An 18,936-nucleotide genomic window follows, 5' to 3' on the forward strand; every position below is an offset into this window, starting at 1 on the left:
GTGTTGGGGTGGCGCGAAGCGCCACCCCAACAGCTAGTATATATATATATATATATATATATATATATATATATATATATATATATATATATATAAATAAGTTGTCTGTCTGTGGATCTGTGGATCAGGTGACGTCATGTTTCTGTGTCGGCTGACGTCATGAAATTAGTTGTCAGGTGACGTCATGTTTCTGTGTCGGCTGACGTCATTAAATTAGTTGTCGTCATTTTTGCTTTGACGGTGACGTCATTCAAGTTATATAAGACGTATGTTCACGTAGAAATCTATTAATGTTTAAGTTTACAATGACTGATGAAGATGCTCAAACAGTCTATGCCAAAAAACTTGCTGCTGATAGTTCCTCGGCACGCTTTCTTTTCTGACTTTCTCTATTGGATTCCTATTGGAGGAAAAAGTGGGATATTTGGTCAGTAAATTGTGCTATTTCAAAGTAACTGTCTTTAGTATATTATTAATTATATTTTCTTTTTTCTAGGTTCTTTTACGAGGCACTATTGGAGGAAGAAGTGAAATTCTATGTAAGTGCGTATTGCTATTTGAAAGTAACTGTCTTTAGTATATTATTAAATCAATTTTCTTTTTTCTAGGTTCTTTCTCGAAGCACTATTGCAGGAAAACTGGGATATTTGGTAAGTAAATTTCCCTATTTCAAAGTAACTGTCTTTAGTATATTATTAATTTTATTTTCTTTTTTTAGGTTCTTTCTCGACGCATTATTGCAGGAAAAAGTGGGATATTTGGTAAGTAAATTTTGCTAATTCAAAGTAATTGTATTTAGTATATTATTAATTCTATATTCTTTTTCTAAGTTCTTTCTTGAAGCACCATTGGAGGAGTAAGTGGGATATTTGGTAAGTAAATTTTGCTATTTCAAAGTACCGTAACTGTCTTCACTATATTATTAATTCCATTTCCTTTTTTTTAGGTTCTTTCTTTAAGCACTTTTGGAGGAAAAAGTGGGATATTTGGTAAGTAAATTTTGCTATTGCAATGTAACCGTCTTTAGTATATTCTTAATTCTATTTTCTTTTTTCAAAGTTCTTTCTTGAAGCACTTTTGGAGGAAAAATTTGGATACTTGGTAAGTAAATTTTGCTATTTCAATGTAACTGTCTTTAGTATATTATTAATTCTATTTTCTTTTTTCTAGGTTCTTTACGAGGCATTATTGGAGTAAAAAGTAAGATTCTAGGTAAGTAAGTATTGCCATTTGAAAGTAACTGTCTTTAGCATATTAACTATTAATTTTGATATTAATTCTTAATATTAATTCATATTAACTTTGCTAACTGTCTTTAGTATATTATTAATTATATTAAAACTGGGATATTTAGTAAATAAATCTTGCTAATTCAAAGTAATTGTCTTTATTATATTATTAATTCTATATTCTTTTTTCTAGGTTCCTTCTTGAAGCACCATTGGAGGAAAAAGTGGGATATTTGGTAAGTAAATTTTGCTATTTCAATGTAACTGTCTTTTGTATCTTATTAATTCTATTTTCTTTTTTCTAGGTTCTTTCTCAAAGCACTATTGGAACAAAAGTGGTATTTTTGGTACGTAGATTTCGCTATTTCAAAGAAACTGTCTTTAGTATACTATTAATTTTATTCTCTTTTTTTAGGTGCTTTCTCGGCGCATTATAGGAGGAAAAACTGGGATTTTTGGTAAATAAAGTTTGCTAATTAAAAGTAATTGTCTTTAGTATATTATTAATTCTATATTCTTTTTTCTAGGTTCTTTCTTGAAGCACTATTGGAGGAAAAAGTGGGATTTTTGGTAAGTAAATTTCGCTATTTCAAAGTAACTGTCTTTAGTATATTATTAATTTTATTTTATTTTTTTAGGTTCCTTCTCGACACATTATTGGAGGAAAAAGTGGGATATTTGGTAAGTAAATTTCGCTATTTCAAAGTAACTGTCTTTAGTATATTATTAATTTTATTTTCTTTTTTAAGTTCTTTCTCGACGCATTATCGGAGGGAAAAGTGGGATATTTGGTAAGTAAATTTTGCTATATCAAAGTACCGTAACTGTCTTTAGTATACTATCAATTCTATTTTCTTTTTTCTAGGTTTTTTCTTTAAGCACTTTTGGAGGAAAAAGTGGGATATTTGGAAAGTAAATTTTGCTATTTCAACGTAACTGTTTTTAGTATATTATTAAAAAAAACTGGGAATTATTAAAAAAACTGGAAACACTGGGAGGAAAAACTGGGATATTTGGTAAATAAATTTTGGTAATTCAAATTAATTGTCTTTAGTATATTATTAATTCTACTTTCTTTTTTCTAGGCTCTTTCTTTAAGCACTTTTGAAGGAAAAAATGAGATATTTGGTAAGTACATTTTGCTATTTCAGTGTAACTGTCTTTAGCATATTAATTCTATTTTCTTTTTTCTAGGTTCTTTCTCGAGGTACTATTGGAGGAAAAAGTAAGATATTTGGTAAGTAAATTTTGCAATTTAAAAGTAACTGTCTTAAGTATATTATCAATTCTATTTACTTTTGTCTAGGTTTTTCGTTAAGCACTTTTGGAGGAAAATGTGGAATATTTGTTAAGTAAATTTTGCTATTTCAATGTAAATGTCTTTAGTATATTATTAATTCTATTTTCTTTTTTCTAGGTTCTTTCTCGAAGCACTATTGGAGGAAAAAATGAGATTCTAGGTAAGTAAGTATTGCTATTTGAGAGTCACTGTCTTTAGTATATTATTAATTCTACTTTCTTTTTCTAAGTTCTTTCTCAAAGCACTATAGGAGGAAAAAGTGGGATATTTGGTAAGTAAATTTCGCCATTTCAAAGTAACTGTCATTAGTATATTATTAATTTTATTCTCTTTTTTTAGGTTCTTTCTCGACATATTATTGGAGGAAAAAGTGGGATATTTGGTAAGTAAATTTTGCAAATTCAAAGTAATTGTCTTTAGTATATTGTTAATTCTATTTTCTTTTTTCTAGGTTCTTTCTCGAAGCACTACTGGAGGAAAAAGTGGGATGTTTGGTAAGTACATTACGCTATTTCAAAGTAACTGTCTTTAGTATATTATTAATTTTATTTTCTTTTTTTTAAGTTCTTTCTCGACGCTTTATTGGAGGAAAAAGTGGGATATTTGGTAAGTAAATTTTGCTAATTCAAAGTAACTGTCTTTAGTCTATTACTAATTCTATATTCTTTTTTCTAGGTTCTTTCTTGAAGCACCATTGGAGGAAAACGTGGGATTTTTGGTAAGTAAATTTCGCTATTTCAAAGTAACTATCTTTGATATATTATTAATTCTATTTTCTTTTTTTACGCTTTTTCTCGACGCATTATTGGAGGAAAAACTGGAATATTTGGTAATTAAATTTTCCTAATTCATAGTACCGTAACTGTCTTTAGTATATTATAAATTCTATTTTCTTTTTTCTAGGTTCTTTGTCAAAGCAGTATTGGAGGAAAAAGTAGGATTTTTGGTAAGTAAACTTCGCTATTTCAAAGTAACTGTCTTTAGTATATTATTAATTGTATTCTCTTTTTTTAGGTTCTTTCTCGACGCATTATTGGAGAAAAACTGGGATATTTGGTAAGTTTATTTTGCTAATTCAAAGTAACTGTCTTTAGTATATTATTAATTCTATATTCTTTTTTCTAGGCTCTTTCATGAAGCAGCATTGGCGGAAAAAGTGGGATATTTGGTAAGTAAATTTCGCTATTTCAAAGTAACTGTCTTGAATACTATTAATTTTATTTTCTTTTTTTAGGTTCCTTCTCGACACATTATTGGAGGAAAAAGTGGGATATTTGGTAAGTAAATTTTGCTAACTCAAAGTACCTGTCTTCAGTATATTATTAATTCTATGTTCTTTTTCTCTAGGTTCTTTCTTGAAGCACCATTTGAGGAAAAAGTGAGATATTTGGTAAGTAAATTTTGCTATTTCAAAGTACCGTAACTGTCTTTAGTATATTATTAATTCTATTTTCCTTTTTCTAGGTTCTTTAAACACTTTTGGAGGAAAAAGTAGTATATTTGGTAAGTAAACTTTGCTATTTCAATGTAACTGTCTTTAGTATATTATTAATTCTATATTTCTTTTCTAGGTTCTTTTTCAAAGCACTATTGGAGGAAAAAGTGGGATTTTTGGTAAGTGAATTTCGCTATTTCAAAGTAACTGTCTTTAGTATATTATTAATTTTATTCTCTTTTTTTTAGGTTCTTTCTCTACGCATTATTGGAGGAAAAACTGGGATATTTGGTAAGAAAATTTCGATAATTCAAAGTAACTGACTTTAGTATATTATTAATTCTATATTCTTTTTTCTAGGTTCTTTCTTGAAGAACCATTGGAGGAAAAAGTGGGATATTTGGTAAGTAAATTTTGCTATTTCAAAGTAACTGTCTTTAGTATATTATTAATTCTATTATCTTTTTTCTAGGTTCTTTCTCAAGGTACTATTGGAAGAAAAAGTAAGATATTTGGTGAGTAAATTTTGCTATTCAAAAGTGACTGTCTTAGGTATATTATCAATTTTATTTTATTTTTTCTATGTTCTTTCTTTAAGCACTTTTGGAGGAAAAAGTGGGATATTTGGTAAGTAAATTTTGCTATTTCAATGTAACTGTCTTTAGTATATTATTAATTCTATTTTCTTTTTTCTAGGTTCTTTTTCGAACCACTATTGGAGGAAAAAGTGGGATTTTTGGTAAGTAAATTTCGCAAATTTCAAAGTAACTGTCTTTAATATATTATTAATTCTATTTTCTTTTTTTAGGTTCTTTCTCAACGCAATATTGGAGGAAAAAACTGGGATATTTGGTAAGTAAATTTTGCTAATTCAATGTAACTGCCTTTAGTATGTTATTAATTCTACACCCTTTTTCTAGGTTCTTTCTGGAAACACCATTTGAGGAAAAGTGGGATATTTGGTCAGTAAATTTTTCTATTTCAAAGTACTGTAACTGTCTTTAGTATATTATTAATTCCATTTTCTTTTTTCTAGGTTCTTTCACGAGGCACTATTGGAGGAAAAAGTGAGATTCTAGGTAAGTACGTATTACTATTTGAAAGTAACTGTCTAGTATATTATTAATTCTACTTTCTTTTTTCTAGGTTCTTTCTCGAAGCACTATTGGAGCAAAAAGTGGGATATTTGGTAAGTAAATTTCGCCATTTCAAAGTAACTGTCTTTAGTATATTATTAATTTTATTTTATTTTTTTAGGTTCTTTCTCGACGCGTTATTGGAGGAAAAAGTGGGATATTTGGTAAGTAAATTTTGCTCATTCAAAGTAACTGTCTTTAGTATATTATTAATTCTATATTCTTTTTTCTAGGTTCTTTCTTGAAGCAAAATTGGAGGAAAAAGTGTGATATTTGGTAAGTAAATTTTGCTATTACAAAGTACTGTAACTGTCTTTAGTATATTATTAATTCAATTTTCTTTTTCTAGGTTCTTTCTTTAAGCACTATTGGAGGAAAAAGTGGTATTTTTGGTAAGTAAATTTCGCTATTTCAAAGTAACTGTCTTTAGTATATTATTAATTTTATTCTCTTTTTTTAGGTTCTTTCTCGACGCATTATTGGAGGAAAAACTGCGATATTTGCTAATTAAATTTTCCTAATTCAAAGTACCGTATCTGTCTTTAGTATATTATTAGTTCTATTTTCTTTTTTCTAGGTTCTTTCTTGAAGCACCATTGGAGGAAAAAGTGGGATATTTAGTAAGTAAATTTTGCTATTTCAAAGTACCATAACTGTCTTTAGTATATTATTAATTCTATTTTCTTTTTTCTAGGTTCTTTAAACACTTTTGGAGGAAAAAGTGGGATATTTGGTAAGTAAACTTTGCTATTTCAATGTAACTGTCTTTAGTATATTATTGATTCTATTTTTTTTTCTAGGTTCTTTTTCAAAGCACTATTGGAGGAAAAAGCGGCATTTTTGGTAAGTAAATTTCGCTATTTCAAAGTAACTGTCTTTAGTATATTATTAATTTTATTCTCTTTTTTTAGGTTCTTTCTCGACGCATTATTGGAGGAAAAACTGCGATATTTGCTAATTAAATTTTCCTAATTCAAAGTACCGTATCTGTCTTTAGTATATTATTAGTTCTATTTTCTTTTTTCTAGGTTCTTTCTTGAAGCACCATTGGAGGAAAAAGTGGGATATTTAGTAAGTAAATTTTGCTATTTCAAAGTACCATAACTGTCTTTAGTATATTATTAATTCTATTTTCTTTTTTCTAGGTTCTTTAAACACTTTTGGAGGAAAAAGTGGGATATTTGGTAAGTAAACTTTGCTATTTCAATGTAACTGTCTTTAGTATATTATTGATTCTATTTTTTTTTTCTAGGTTCTTTTTCAAAGCACTATTGGAGGAAAAAGCGGCATTTTTGGTAAGTAAATTTCGCTATTTCAGAGTAACTATCTTTAGTATATTATTAATTTTATTCTCTTTTTTTAGGTTCTTTCTCGACGCATTATTGGAGGAAAAACTGGGATATTTGGTAAGAAAATTTTGCTAATTCAAAGTAACTGTCTTTAGTATATTATTATTTCTATATTCTTTTTTCTAGGTTCTTTCCTGATGAACCATTGGAAGAAAAAGTGAGATATTTGGTAAGTAAATTTCGCTATTTCAAAGTAAATGTTTTTAGTATATTAATAATTCTATTTTCTTTTTTCAAAGTTCTTTCTTTAAGCACATTTGGAGGAAATTGTAGGATATTTGGTAAGTAAATTTTGCTATTTCAAAGTAACTGTCTTTAGCATATTAATTTTATTTTCTTTTTTCTAGGTTCTCTCTCGAGGTACTATTGGAGGAAAAAGTAAGATATTTGGTAAGTAAATTTTTCTATTCAAAAGTAACTTTCTTAAGTATATTATCAATTTTATTTTATTTTTTCTATGTTCTTTCTTTAAGCACTTTTGGGGGAAAAAGTGGGATATTTGGTAAGTAAATTTTGCTATTTCCAAGCAACTTTCTTTAGTATATTACTAATTCTATTTTCTTTTTTCTAGGTTCTTTCTTGAGGCACTATTGGAGGAAAAAGTAAGATATTTGGCAAGTAAATTTTAGTATAGTCTTTAGTATATTACTAATCATATTTTCTTTTTTCTAGGTTTTTTTAGGAGGCACCATTGGAAGAAAAGTGAGTTCTCAGGTAATTTAATTTCTGATGGTTTTTAAATAATAAAGGGAAATTTGCCTCTCTCTCTCCATGAAAAATTTCAGTACTTGTGTGTTATATGCCAGTCACTCAAGTTTACAATGTTTAAAAGTTGAGAACAAACCAATTTCTTTGTTAGTTTCTTTGTTTCTTAAAAACAAATTTGGGCTATATATTTGCATATTAGGGGGGGGGGTAAAGTATAGCAGGTCTGCATGCAAAATGTGTTAGGTACAATTATTCTACATATTATGAACTAAGAATTGTTTTCTGAATTCAAACTGTCCAAATACTTTATCCCCCTCCCCCTATGTGTAAATATATAGCCCAAATTATGCATTTCTCATCCATTCTGTCACTTGTCTTTGTCCTGTCTCCTGCTAAGCTACAAGAAACTAACAAAGAAACCAGTTTGTTCTCAAGTTTTACACAGTGTAAACTTGAGTGAGTGGCATATAATACATAAGTACCAAAATTCCTTCCCCCAACAGAAAAAAAACTCAAATAAAATTCCCAAATTTGGATAGCCTTATTTTCCACAGGGGTGGGGAATATTTACTGGAGGGGGAGGGGTATTTTCTGGGGGCGTAAATGCCTGGGGGGAGACATTGGCAACTGTATTATTTTTATAATACCAATAGCATTGAAGTGTACAACTCCATCAATAAAGTAACAGCAGTAAGCTATATACAGTATACTTCTGACTTTGAATACTATACTCCACTAGTAGGTTGATACGTGTATGTTTTGTAATGTTATATCTAATAAATTTTGTACAAATTGTGGTGTTCTACAAGGTTCTGTTTTGGGTCTTTGCAAAGATTAGCTGTTTGTCAGTGAATGTTTTAAAAACTCATTTTATGTTGTTTAGTCAGAAAGAAAGTCCAGTTGATTTTAGTGGGAATTCTTTGCAATGGACTGTTGTAACAAGTAGCAGTGATAAGATACCTTGGTTTCCAGCTTGATCAAAATCTAAGTCAGAAAGCACATAGTGATCAGGTGGCAGCTAAGGTATCTAGAGGACTTGGTGTCTGAGAAATCAGTTACCTTATTCTGCTCTTTTAACTCTTTATCATTCTATTGTTATACCTTATATTTCTTATGGTTGTGTGATATGGACTAGTGGATTTTATACAAATTTTAAACATGTTCACTGCTCAGGTTTTACAAAATAAAGTCATTAGACTATTAGGAAATTGTCTGAGGTGAAAATGATACAGTTAATTGTTATAGGAAACTCATGATTCTTAATGTTAGCCAACTTCATGATTATCAACATGCTATTGTTGTATTGTTGCCTTAATTTTACATTATATTTACATATTTAAAGTGTTGTCTCAAGATATGTATTTTGTATCCTAAAAACTTTATTTTTCCTTTTTACCCAGTACTGCCATCCCTCAGTCGAAAAATACCCACCCCCCCCTCTTCAAAATGTATTGCTGGATTTGCCTATGCTTATTATAAAGCAAGAATTGATAAGGGTGTAAAACTAGAATTTAGGCTATTGAAAAAGAAACATGATAAGAAAACAATTCTGGCATAGTATAAAGATAAATTGTAGATACTCCCATTATAGCTTACCCCACCCCACCCCCCCTATCTAGAGGGCAAATATATAGCCTAGCCCAAACTATAGGCCAGTACATTTTTTGCAAGTCATATAATTGACTAACCAATAAAGTGAAAATACCACTTGATGCTTTTTTTATGTTCTTTACAAATATTATAATCACTTCTAGGCCAACTACAAACTTTTGAGCTCTTATTGGTATGAGTTATTGGTTGTTTTCAAAAAAAAAATAATACTATGTTTTCTCAGTGCTGTTTTCTTGGTTGTTTTCAACAAAATAATACAACATTTTCTCAGTGCAAAAATTATTTATATTAAGGTTAATTTAACTTAGTTTTGGTTAATTTAGCTTAGGTAAAAAGTGCTTAAATTGGAATGTGTGGTAGAAGCAATTATTATATTTGTAAAAAACATAAAAAAAAGGCAATGAGTGGTATGTTTACTTTATTGGTAAGTCAATTATATGAACTACATTAAAATTATAGCATAGGCCTATATTTCCTATGTATTTTCCCATGAATTATTGATTACTCAAAATGTTACAGAAGCACATTTGGTAAAATTCTAGTTTAGTGACTTCTTGCTATCTTGGAAAGAGGTTAGGTTAGGAAAATGAAACTTTTGGGGATGGGTCTACAGGCTAAAGCATATTCTGGGATGGTATTTTCAAGTACCAACCTTTACTCCTTCTCCCCCTAGAGGGCCCTAAAATTTGCCTAAATGACAGATGTATACCTATTGAAATTTTGACAAAACAACACTTTACCTGCATTTTCAGTTACCAGTTGCTTTTTCTCTGCCTTTAGTTCTTAAAATGCAATTCCTGTCATTTGAGTGGAATTCTGTGCCATGTCAATGTTTTTTTTTCAAAATTTGGGAAATATATTTGTATATCTTTAAAACCTTGTGAATTGGGATTGAGCAAAGTTGTGAAGCTGAAAACAATTTTGTTGTACTTTGTTCAAGCAGAGAATCTATTTTGCAAGGTTTCACTTTTATAACACACTTATTTTTAAAGGTCAGGACCCTCTAGAAGGGTGGGGAGTGGAGGTAAGTACTTTGAAATGCCTTCCTATGACATACTTTAGCATTTAAACCCATCCCTGAAAAGTTTCATTTTCCTAAGCTAACCCCTTTTCTGAGATAGCCAAAAGTCACTAAACTAGACTTTTACTGCAAATTCAAAATGTGTTCCATGTATATTATGACATAAGTATAGTTTTCCTCTAAAGAGACCCAATTTCTAGGCTTATACTAATTGTGTGTAGCCTATATCTGGGACCATTAGTGGGAGTGGGGTACAGTGCCAGAAAACAACCATTATAATTAGAAATAACTTTCCATTTAACCAGTTAAAATTGCTGAATGTAATAAAAAAAAATACCAGGTTCTGTGAACCTAGACTAGCCTGTTTATCCTCTCTATGTAGGATGGGCAATCATCAAGCCTGCCAAACAGTTGTGTCAAAAATAATTTTAGAGCTTTACATAGTTTTTTTTTTCCTGGTTTCTTCTTAATCTTGAGTATTTACGTAAAGTTTGGATTGCTTCAAATTCATCATAAACATCCGTCAATTTGTTAAAATTTCAAATTCTACGCGTCACTTGAGTTTTGCATACTGCCATCTATAAGATGTTAGAAGCTGCAGACTGAGAGGATACAAGGGCTTTAAAACTTCGAGGTTAAACTTGATTAAAATAAAGTTAAAAGTGTTTTATACTATGCAGTCACAGCTATTCTGGTCATTTATCTCTCTTATTGTTGCTACTTCTTGTAGCTTCTATCATTTAGTAGAGTCAGTGCTTGAATTGAAACACACTTTACGAAAAGTGTGGTTCAATCCCGCTTTCGAGGGCTATAATGAAAGAAAGGTTGAGATGGCTAGGCCACGTTCTACGGATGAAGGATGACAGATTACCGAAGATTGTCCTTTTTGGCCAACCATCTGGGGCTACACGGAAAGCAGGTCATCCTTGTTTGGGTTGGGAGGATGTCATAAATAAAGATTTAAAGAAAATGGGAGATTTCTGGGAGGGTGTAAAGAGGGAGGCTTTAAATAGATTGGGTTGGAGGAGGAGCTTGCGTAGCTGTGTTGGGCTCAGGCGGCTTCGTGCTGCAATGAGTTATTATTATTATTATAGTAGTAGTAGTAGTAGTAGTGCCTGGTCTCTTGAGGAAGTTGGAAAATTCGCTGACGGAGTTCGGAATTCTTAACAAAGATGGACTAGGTAACTAGGTCTTCAATAGCTTCTAGGTGGTCTTGGGTATTAAAACTGAACTCCGTTTAGGTTCCTGAAGATTTTAGCTGAAAATCCAAAAAATTATTTACTGTTAAAAAAGCCAGCTTTCGACGTTTAGACTTTATCAGAAATATGGTTGACTTGACTGTTATGGATCAATTTATTGAACAATTAAATTCACAAAAAAGTTTCGTTAAAAATAAATCAGCTATAATGAGGCAATCTGGCTTTGCTAAAAATTAACGCACTTAACTCGCAAAATAAGCATCATAAATAAATTATTAACTTCTATATTGCTTTATGTAGTTTCTAGACCAAAACGGAAATCCTAATTATAGTAAAGAAATTTAAACTTAGATCCTGCTTAGGACATACTTATGTTGGACAATTCAATTATAATAAACACTAGACTGTTTCCTCAAAACCAAACTAACAATTTAGAGGACTTAGTTTTGAAATTTAGAGAGGAAAAAATTTAAGTAACATTGACCACTAGGAACTTTAAATTAAAAATAAGATGCAAGTTGTAAGGAGATTTGATTCACAGATCAGCAGAACTGAAAAATTACAGTGACCACTGTTTAATGGTTGTTTTAGAATATATGAGCCATAAAGTACCATAGTATAGGTACTTTATCAAAAATTTGTGGAAAGAAATAGCGAAATATCATTTGCTAACTTGACTGTAATCAAGTCCTCTAGTGTAATTCAGTGTCTAAATGTACTCAAAATGTGTTTTGCTCGGCCTAGTTTATTAAACAGCTTGTGTGCAAAATTTTAACATTTTAGTCAGGGAGTCAGTATCCTTACCAACGTTTGGATTTGCAAAATAAAGTTTTCTGTAGTTTTCGGAATCAAAAATGAATACAAATTAATTATTTAACATCTGAGGTGCAATCGATGTTGCTTTCGGCTATTGTGCTTACCAATTACTTTCCTGAGATGGGTCTTTCTTCCAGCTATTGTCCTTACCAGTTCTGTGCTGCAAAGAATATTTCTCCTAGCTTATATCAGTTACTCTGCTGCAATGGATGTTTACTCCAGCTATTGCGCTTACTAGCTACTATGCTGCAATGAATACTACTTCAAGATATTGTGCTTACCAGCTACTGTGCTGCAGTGGAAGTTTCTTCCATCTAAAGTATTTACCAGTTACTGAGCTGCAAGGGACATTTGTTCCAGCTATTGTGCTTATTAATTACTGTGATACAATCAATATTGCTTCTAGCTACTGTTCTTACCAGCTACTGTGCTGCAGTGGAAGTTTCTTCCATCTAAAGTATTTACCAGTTACTGAGCTGCAAGGGACATTTCTTCCAGCTATTGTGCTTATTAATTACTGTGATACAATCAATATTGTTTCTAGCTACTGTTCTTACCAGCTGCTGTGCTGCAATAGAGGTTTTTCCCAGCTATTGTACTTACCAGTTACTCTGCTGCAATGAATTTTGCTTCCATCTATTTCGCTTACATATTATGGTGCTGTGATTGAAATTGCTTCCAGCTACCTAAACTAAAAAATTACATTTTTTAAAAAAATCAAATGAGAAAGTTCAGTTCCCTCGGGAGAAGAAAATAAACAAAAATTGTAAGAAAAATTGGAAAAAAGCTTAGAAGTTGGAGGAACTTTAAGATACTTTTAGCAAAAACGCCTTATCTTCAATCTTTCACAGTAGATTTTCTTGAAGAATTTTTAGAATAATAACTGTTTTGTAAATGTAATGATGCACATAAAATAAGAACTTTTTTAGACTACACTGCCTTTCTATTACAAATAAAACAAAATCAAAAAACAGGAAAAATATGTTTTTATTGCAGTAATAAATAACAGCAACTTTTTATCGATACCACTACAAGTTGAAATAATTAGGCTTCACATTTGGAAGTTTTTATTAATGTAAAAACAGACTAAAAAAAAATTTCACAACAGACAAATAGAAAAGGTGGGAAAAAAAAAATAATAAAGAAACACAAAGGCGTAATTAACGACGAAGACCGCACTGCCTTTCCATCACAAACACCAAAAACAAGAAGAACAATAGGGAATTTTTTTAAGACGGTGGGAAACAAATTAGAATGAATATTTCGGCCCTATGTTCAATGGCTGTCCTCAGCAACACAAATAAGAAAAACAACTTGCAAGAGGATAAAATCAATAAAACTAAAATGAACAGTTTTTCAAAACAATCCCAGCATCCTTACCTCAGCGAAGTTCAACCAGGACTGATAAATAAATTGTTATGAAACGAGGCAATTCATTGAAATGAAAGACAATGATTTAAAACACGTTTTTAATGCCAGTCTAGCTTTTTCGCTGCTGATTCTTATAGGTCTATTTTTGACAGGTTCTGTGTTAATATCTATCGGTTTTTTATAATATTTCGTAAGGTCATTTTAAATTAAATTTGTGTATAAAGCATTCAGTGAATATTCTCCTAAATCTCTATTTAAGGAAATATTATTATTATTAATCGTAAGTAATTATTAATCCGTACAGTCACATGGTATTTGATAGACACCTCTTTGGCGAGTAACTGGAGTCTTATCTTTACCAGAACTTGGGAAATTTATGATTTTCAAATTATTGGTAAATACAGCATACAGATTATTTTGTGTGCATACTTTTTTAAGATTTCTAGAGATTTTTGGGATATATTGGAGGTAAATTATGTTTTGTGGCTTATCGGGATTCTTACATGGTAAATTATCGTTGATTTTATGGGAGTGTCTTTTCACTCTACGGTTAATTGTATTATTAATGAATAATAGAGGATACCCATTTCCAAAAAGTATGTCCCTGATTCCAATTCTGTAATTCTTTCGAAGAACAAATAAATGGCTTACCCATGGGTGCGCCTCTCTCCGGGTTACTGGCGAATATTTATGTAGAGCATATTGAAAATTGGACATTAAATTCATATTTTTTGAAACATATCTTTTGGGGACGTTACATGGATGACGTAATTTCACTTTGGAACTACGGGGAAAATGAATTTAGTTTTTTTTTTTTTAGATCATCTTAATACATGTGCTAGGAATTAAATTGAAATTGCAAATAAAATATCATTCCTAGATGTTCTAATTATTCGTAATCTAGATGAACTCAATTTTACTATTTACAGAAAACAAACAGAAAACAATAGAAATTTACATTTTATCAACTACCCCCCACAAATTAAAAGAGGTGTCGTAATATCTCTCGTCGATCGTGCCCCAAACATTTTTTCTGATTCCTACATCACAGCTGAACTAGACTTTATCAGGTACATACTTTTTGGAAATGGGTATCCTCTTTTATATATTAATAATACAATTAATCGTAGGTGAAAAAAACACTCCCATAAAATCAACGATAATTTACCATGTGAGAATCCCGATAAGCCCCAAAACATAATTTACCTCCCATATATCCCAAAAATCACTAGAAATCTTAAAAAAAAAGTATGCACACAAAATAATCTGAATGTTGTATTTACCAATAATTTGAAAATCATAAATATCCTAAATTCTGGTAAAGATAAGACTCCAGTTACTCGCCAAAGAAGTGTCTATCAAATACCATGCGACTGTGGCAAATTATATATAGGGAGAACCCACCAGAATTTCGAGAAATGCCTACAACAACATAAAGATGATATCACCAAAGCCCTGAATTGTAATATTGCTTCTGTTTCTTTTGATTCTGCTTTAAGCAGTCATGTTTTCGAAAATCCTAGCCACAAAATACTTTTTGAAGAATCCGCCATTATTAGCAATGATCTATGCATAAAGCAAGTAGTTCGAGAAGCAATTGAAATCAGACTTAGGATTGATAATAATATTTCCTTAAATAGGGATTTAGTAGAATATTCACTGAATGCTCTATACACAAATTTAACTAAAAATGACCTTACGAAATATTATAAAAAACAATAGATATTAACACAGAACCTGTCACAAATAGACCTATAAGATCAGCAGCGATAAAAGCTAGGCTGGCATTGAAAACGTGTTTTTAAATCATTTTCTTTTATCCACTTGTAAGTTGTTTTTTCTTATTTGTATTGCTGAGGACGGCCCTTGGACATAGGGCCGAAATATTCATTCTAATTTGTTTCCCACTGTCTTAAAAAAAATCCCTATTGTTCTTCTTGTTTTTGGTGTTTGAAACACAGGGGCTATACGAAAGTGAAATTTCAAACGAAAGAAACTTAAAATCTAAATAAATTCAAAATAGTACTTCAATTTAAAATTCAAAATGCACAAGGTGGGGCAATGTAGGATGTTTGCTATCTTTGGCTTTACATTATACTATGCTCATCTTTATTTGGATGTGAGCTCTCTATTTGCTTTTATTTTGTTTTTATGTGGCTTTTGTATTCTACCCTTATTTTCACACCATCTTTATGTGTTTGCTTAAACTTAGTTTTAGTTCTTTTTTTTTGCATTGAAGTCATAATAGTTAGACTTTTATTACACTAGTACCGACAATATTTTGATTTTGTTTTTTATTGTCTCACTAAAACTTTTTATTCTTTTTTAATATTTTATTTTCTTCTTAATTGCCCAGAGAATTGAATTTCTTAGAAACAGAAACAAAACACTGAGAGTTACATAAAACCATAGTTGAAGTTAGCAGGAATTAATTCCATTTGAAAAGATTTGAAAGATTTGAAACACCCCACTCTTTACGCTAAAGTTTGACTATTTGTCAGAATTCTACTTTTTAGAACAATAAAAACTTTAGCGTAAAGAGCGAGGCGTTGAGGGGGGACAACCCCTTTCATATTCGGAATAATTTCTGTTCGTTTTAAGTTTTAATGTTGCTCCTTACTTGCAATTACAAAAACATGTTTTTTTATTTAATTTCTGAACAATTTTGAATTAATCCATGTTTTGATTTTGCCTCACCGCACATTAATAATTAAAACGAAATTTGCTTTTTTTTGCTATATAGATTTCTCATAATTTTGATCGGACGGTTTTGATAAAAAAGGGGTGGGGAGGAGGCCTAGTTGCCCTCCAATTGTTGGTAACTTAAAAATGCAACTAGATTTTTCATTTTTTTTAACGAACATTTTTCTTAGCAATAAACATACGTACCTTACGAATTAACTTACGTAACGAATATTCTATATTTGTGCATTTCATTACGCATACGACGGAGTTCACCGCCTCGTCAATATCTCACTGTTTACACTAAAGCTTGAATTTTGTCCCAAATCTTTAAGAATGACCGCTGAATCACAAAGACCGTAGAATAAATAGTTGAAATTACTAAAAATCCTTTAGCGTAAAGAGCTAGGTATTGTGGAGGAGAGAAACCCCCCTTATATATGTAATATTTTGTGTTTGTTTTAAGTTTTAATGCTGCTCATTTCTTCCAGTTGAAATTTTTTTATTTATTTTCCCATTGTTTTTTTTTAAATAATACTAGAAAATTCTGCGCCCTCTTCATGGAAATTCTCTTCAATCATGGCAAATTCTTCCATGGAAAGATCCTCCCACGTAACCCCCTCCCCCCGATCTACCCCCACCCAAACGCGAAAAAGTACCCCCAAAAACGTCTGTACACTTCATAATATCCATTACTATATGTAAACAGTGGTCAAAACAAGTTTGTAAATTGCAGCCCCTCCCCCGGGGACTGTGGGGGATTAAATCATCCCGAAAGACATAGTTATTAGGTTTTTGACTAGGTTGAACAGAATGGCCATCTCAAAATTTTGATCCGGTGACTTTGGGGGAATATGTGCATGGGAGGGAGCCTAGGTGTCCTTCAGTTTTTTGATCACTGAATGAGGGCACTAAAACTTTTAATTTCTTGTTAACGCTTTTATCAGTAAAAATATACGTAACTTGCGAATTAATTTACGTAACGAACTTGTATATTCGTGTTTTTATTACGTATATGAGGGGGTTCACCCCCTCGTCAATACCTCGCTCTTTACACTAAAGCTTAAATTTTGTTCCAATTCCTTAAAATTACCCCTGAATCACAGAGGCCGTAGAATAAATAGTTGAAATTAATAAAACTATTTTAGCGTAAAGAGCAAGGTATTAGGAGGAGGTGAACCCAATCGTATGCATAATCATTTCTGTTCGTTTTAAGTTTTAATGCTGCTTCTTACTTTCAGTTGAAAAAAATTCATATTTATTTTTCATTCTTTTTTTAAAAAATGCTAAAAAATTCTACACCCCCTTCATAGAAATTTTCTTCCCCCACGACAAATTCCTCGACAGAAAGTTTTCCCCGCATAACCCCCTCCCTTCAACCCCTCTCCCCAACCACAAAAATCCCCCTGAAAGCGTATGTACACTTCCCAATAACCATTACTATGTGTAAACACTGGTCAAAGTTTGCAACTTGCAGCCCCTCCCACGGGGACTGTGGGGGAGTAAGTCATCCCCAAAGACATAGTTATTAGGTTTTTCGACTATGTTGAATAAAACGGCTATCTCAGAATTTTTATCCGGTGACTTTGGGAAAAATGAGCGCGGGAGGGGGCCTAGGTGCCCTTCAATTTTCTTGGTCACTTAAAAAGGGCACTAGAACTTTTAATTTTCGTTATAATGAGCCCTCTGTCGACATTTAGGACTAGTGGGTTGATACGATAACCCCTGGGGAAAAAAAACAAAAAAAACAACAAATAAATAAACACGCATCCGTGATCTGTCATGTGGCAAAAAATGCAAAATTCCACTTTTTTGTAGATAAGAGCTTGAAACTTCAATAGTAGCATTCTCTGATACGCTGAATTTGATAATGTAATTTTCATTAAAATTCTATCACTTTAAAGGGTATTTTCTCCTATTTTCTAAAATAAGGCAAATTTTCTCAGGCTTACAACTTTCGGTGGATAAGTCTAAACTTAATGAAACTTATATATTTAAATTTAGCATTAAAATGCAATTCTTTTGATGTAACCATTGTTATAAAAATTCCGTTTTTTAGTGTTTCGGTTACTATTGAGCCGGGTCGCTCTTTACTACAGTGCGTTACCACAAACTGTTTGATAAAGTACCTTTATTGTACTAATTTGTACCTTTATGATACCAAATGACTTGTTTTTCAGTTTTTACTGTCATTTTCACTTGATTTAGAAAAATTGGCTCCAACTTTACACTCCCCCCCAAGGTTTTGACAAAATTACGCCACTGCTTCCTGTGCTATTTTACTTATCATTACATTTTTTCGTTTCAGAGTAAAATTAAACGAAAAAACAAGCTTTTTAAATGAAAATAAGGAGCAACATTAAAACTTAAAACAAACAGAAATTACTCCGTATATGAAAGGAGCTTTTCCTCCTCAACGCACCGCTCTTTACGCTAAAGTTTGACTCTTTCTCTTAAATCTACTTTTTAAAACAGTAAGAAACTTTAGCGTAAAGAGCGGGGCATTGAGGACGAAAAGCCCCTTTCATGTACGGAGTAATTTCTGTTCGTTTTAAGTTTTAATGATGCTATTTACTTTCATTTAAAAAAAACTTGTTTTTTTATTTAATTTCTGGACGTTTTTGAATTAATGCATGTTTTGATCTTGGCTCTCCGTACATAAATAATTAAAAAAAATGCATATTGATTAATTGCAATTAATCGGAAGCTTTTGAGAAAAAAAGAGGAGGGAGGAGGCCTAGTTGCCTTCCAATTTTTTGATTACTTAAAAAGGCAACTAGAACTTTGATTTTTTACGAACGTTTTCATTGGTAAAAAAATATATGTAACTTACGAATTAACTTACGTAACGAACTTATATGTTCGTATTTTTTATTTTCTTGTATGAGGGGGTTCACCCCTCTCCGATACCTCGCTCTTTACACTAAAGCTTAAATTTTTGTCCCAATCCCTTAAGAATAGGACAAAATTTAATCTAGCGTAAACAGTGAGGTATTACGAGGTGGTAAACCATTCATATGCGTAATAATTGTTGTTCGTTTTAAGTTTTAATGCTGCTCCTTACTTTCAGTAGAAAAAA

General features: G+C 31.2%; 1 protein-coding gene across 1 annotated transcript in view; it reads right to left on the reverse strand.

Moving 5' to 3' along the window:
* The window catches only part of LOC136040332 (calpain-5-like), a 100,946-nt gene extending 90,605 nt beyond the window's left edge, over window positions 1–10,341 (reverse strand). The window contains exon 1 of the mRNA XM_065724573.1: window positions 10,230–10,341. Within this exon, the coding sequence (XP_065580645.1) occupies window positions 10,230–10,231 (2 nt within the window). The 5' untranslated portion in view covers window positions 10,232–10,341. The remainder of the gene's footprint in view (window positions 1–10,229) is intronic.
* Window positions 10,342–18,936: the final 8,595 nt, after the last annotated feature.

Source organism: Artemia franciscana, chromosome 20 (assembly GCF_032884065.1).
Source record: "Artemia franciscana chromosome 20, ASM3288406v1, whole genome shotgun sequence".
NCBI classification, from domain to species: Eukaryota; Metazoa; Arthropoda; class Branchiopoda; order Anostraca; family Artemiidae; genus Artemia; species Artemia franciscana.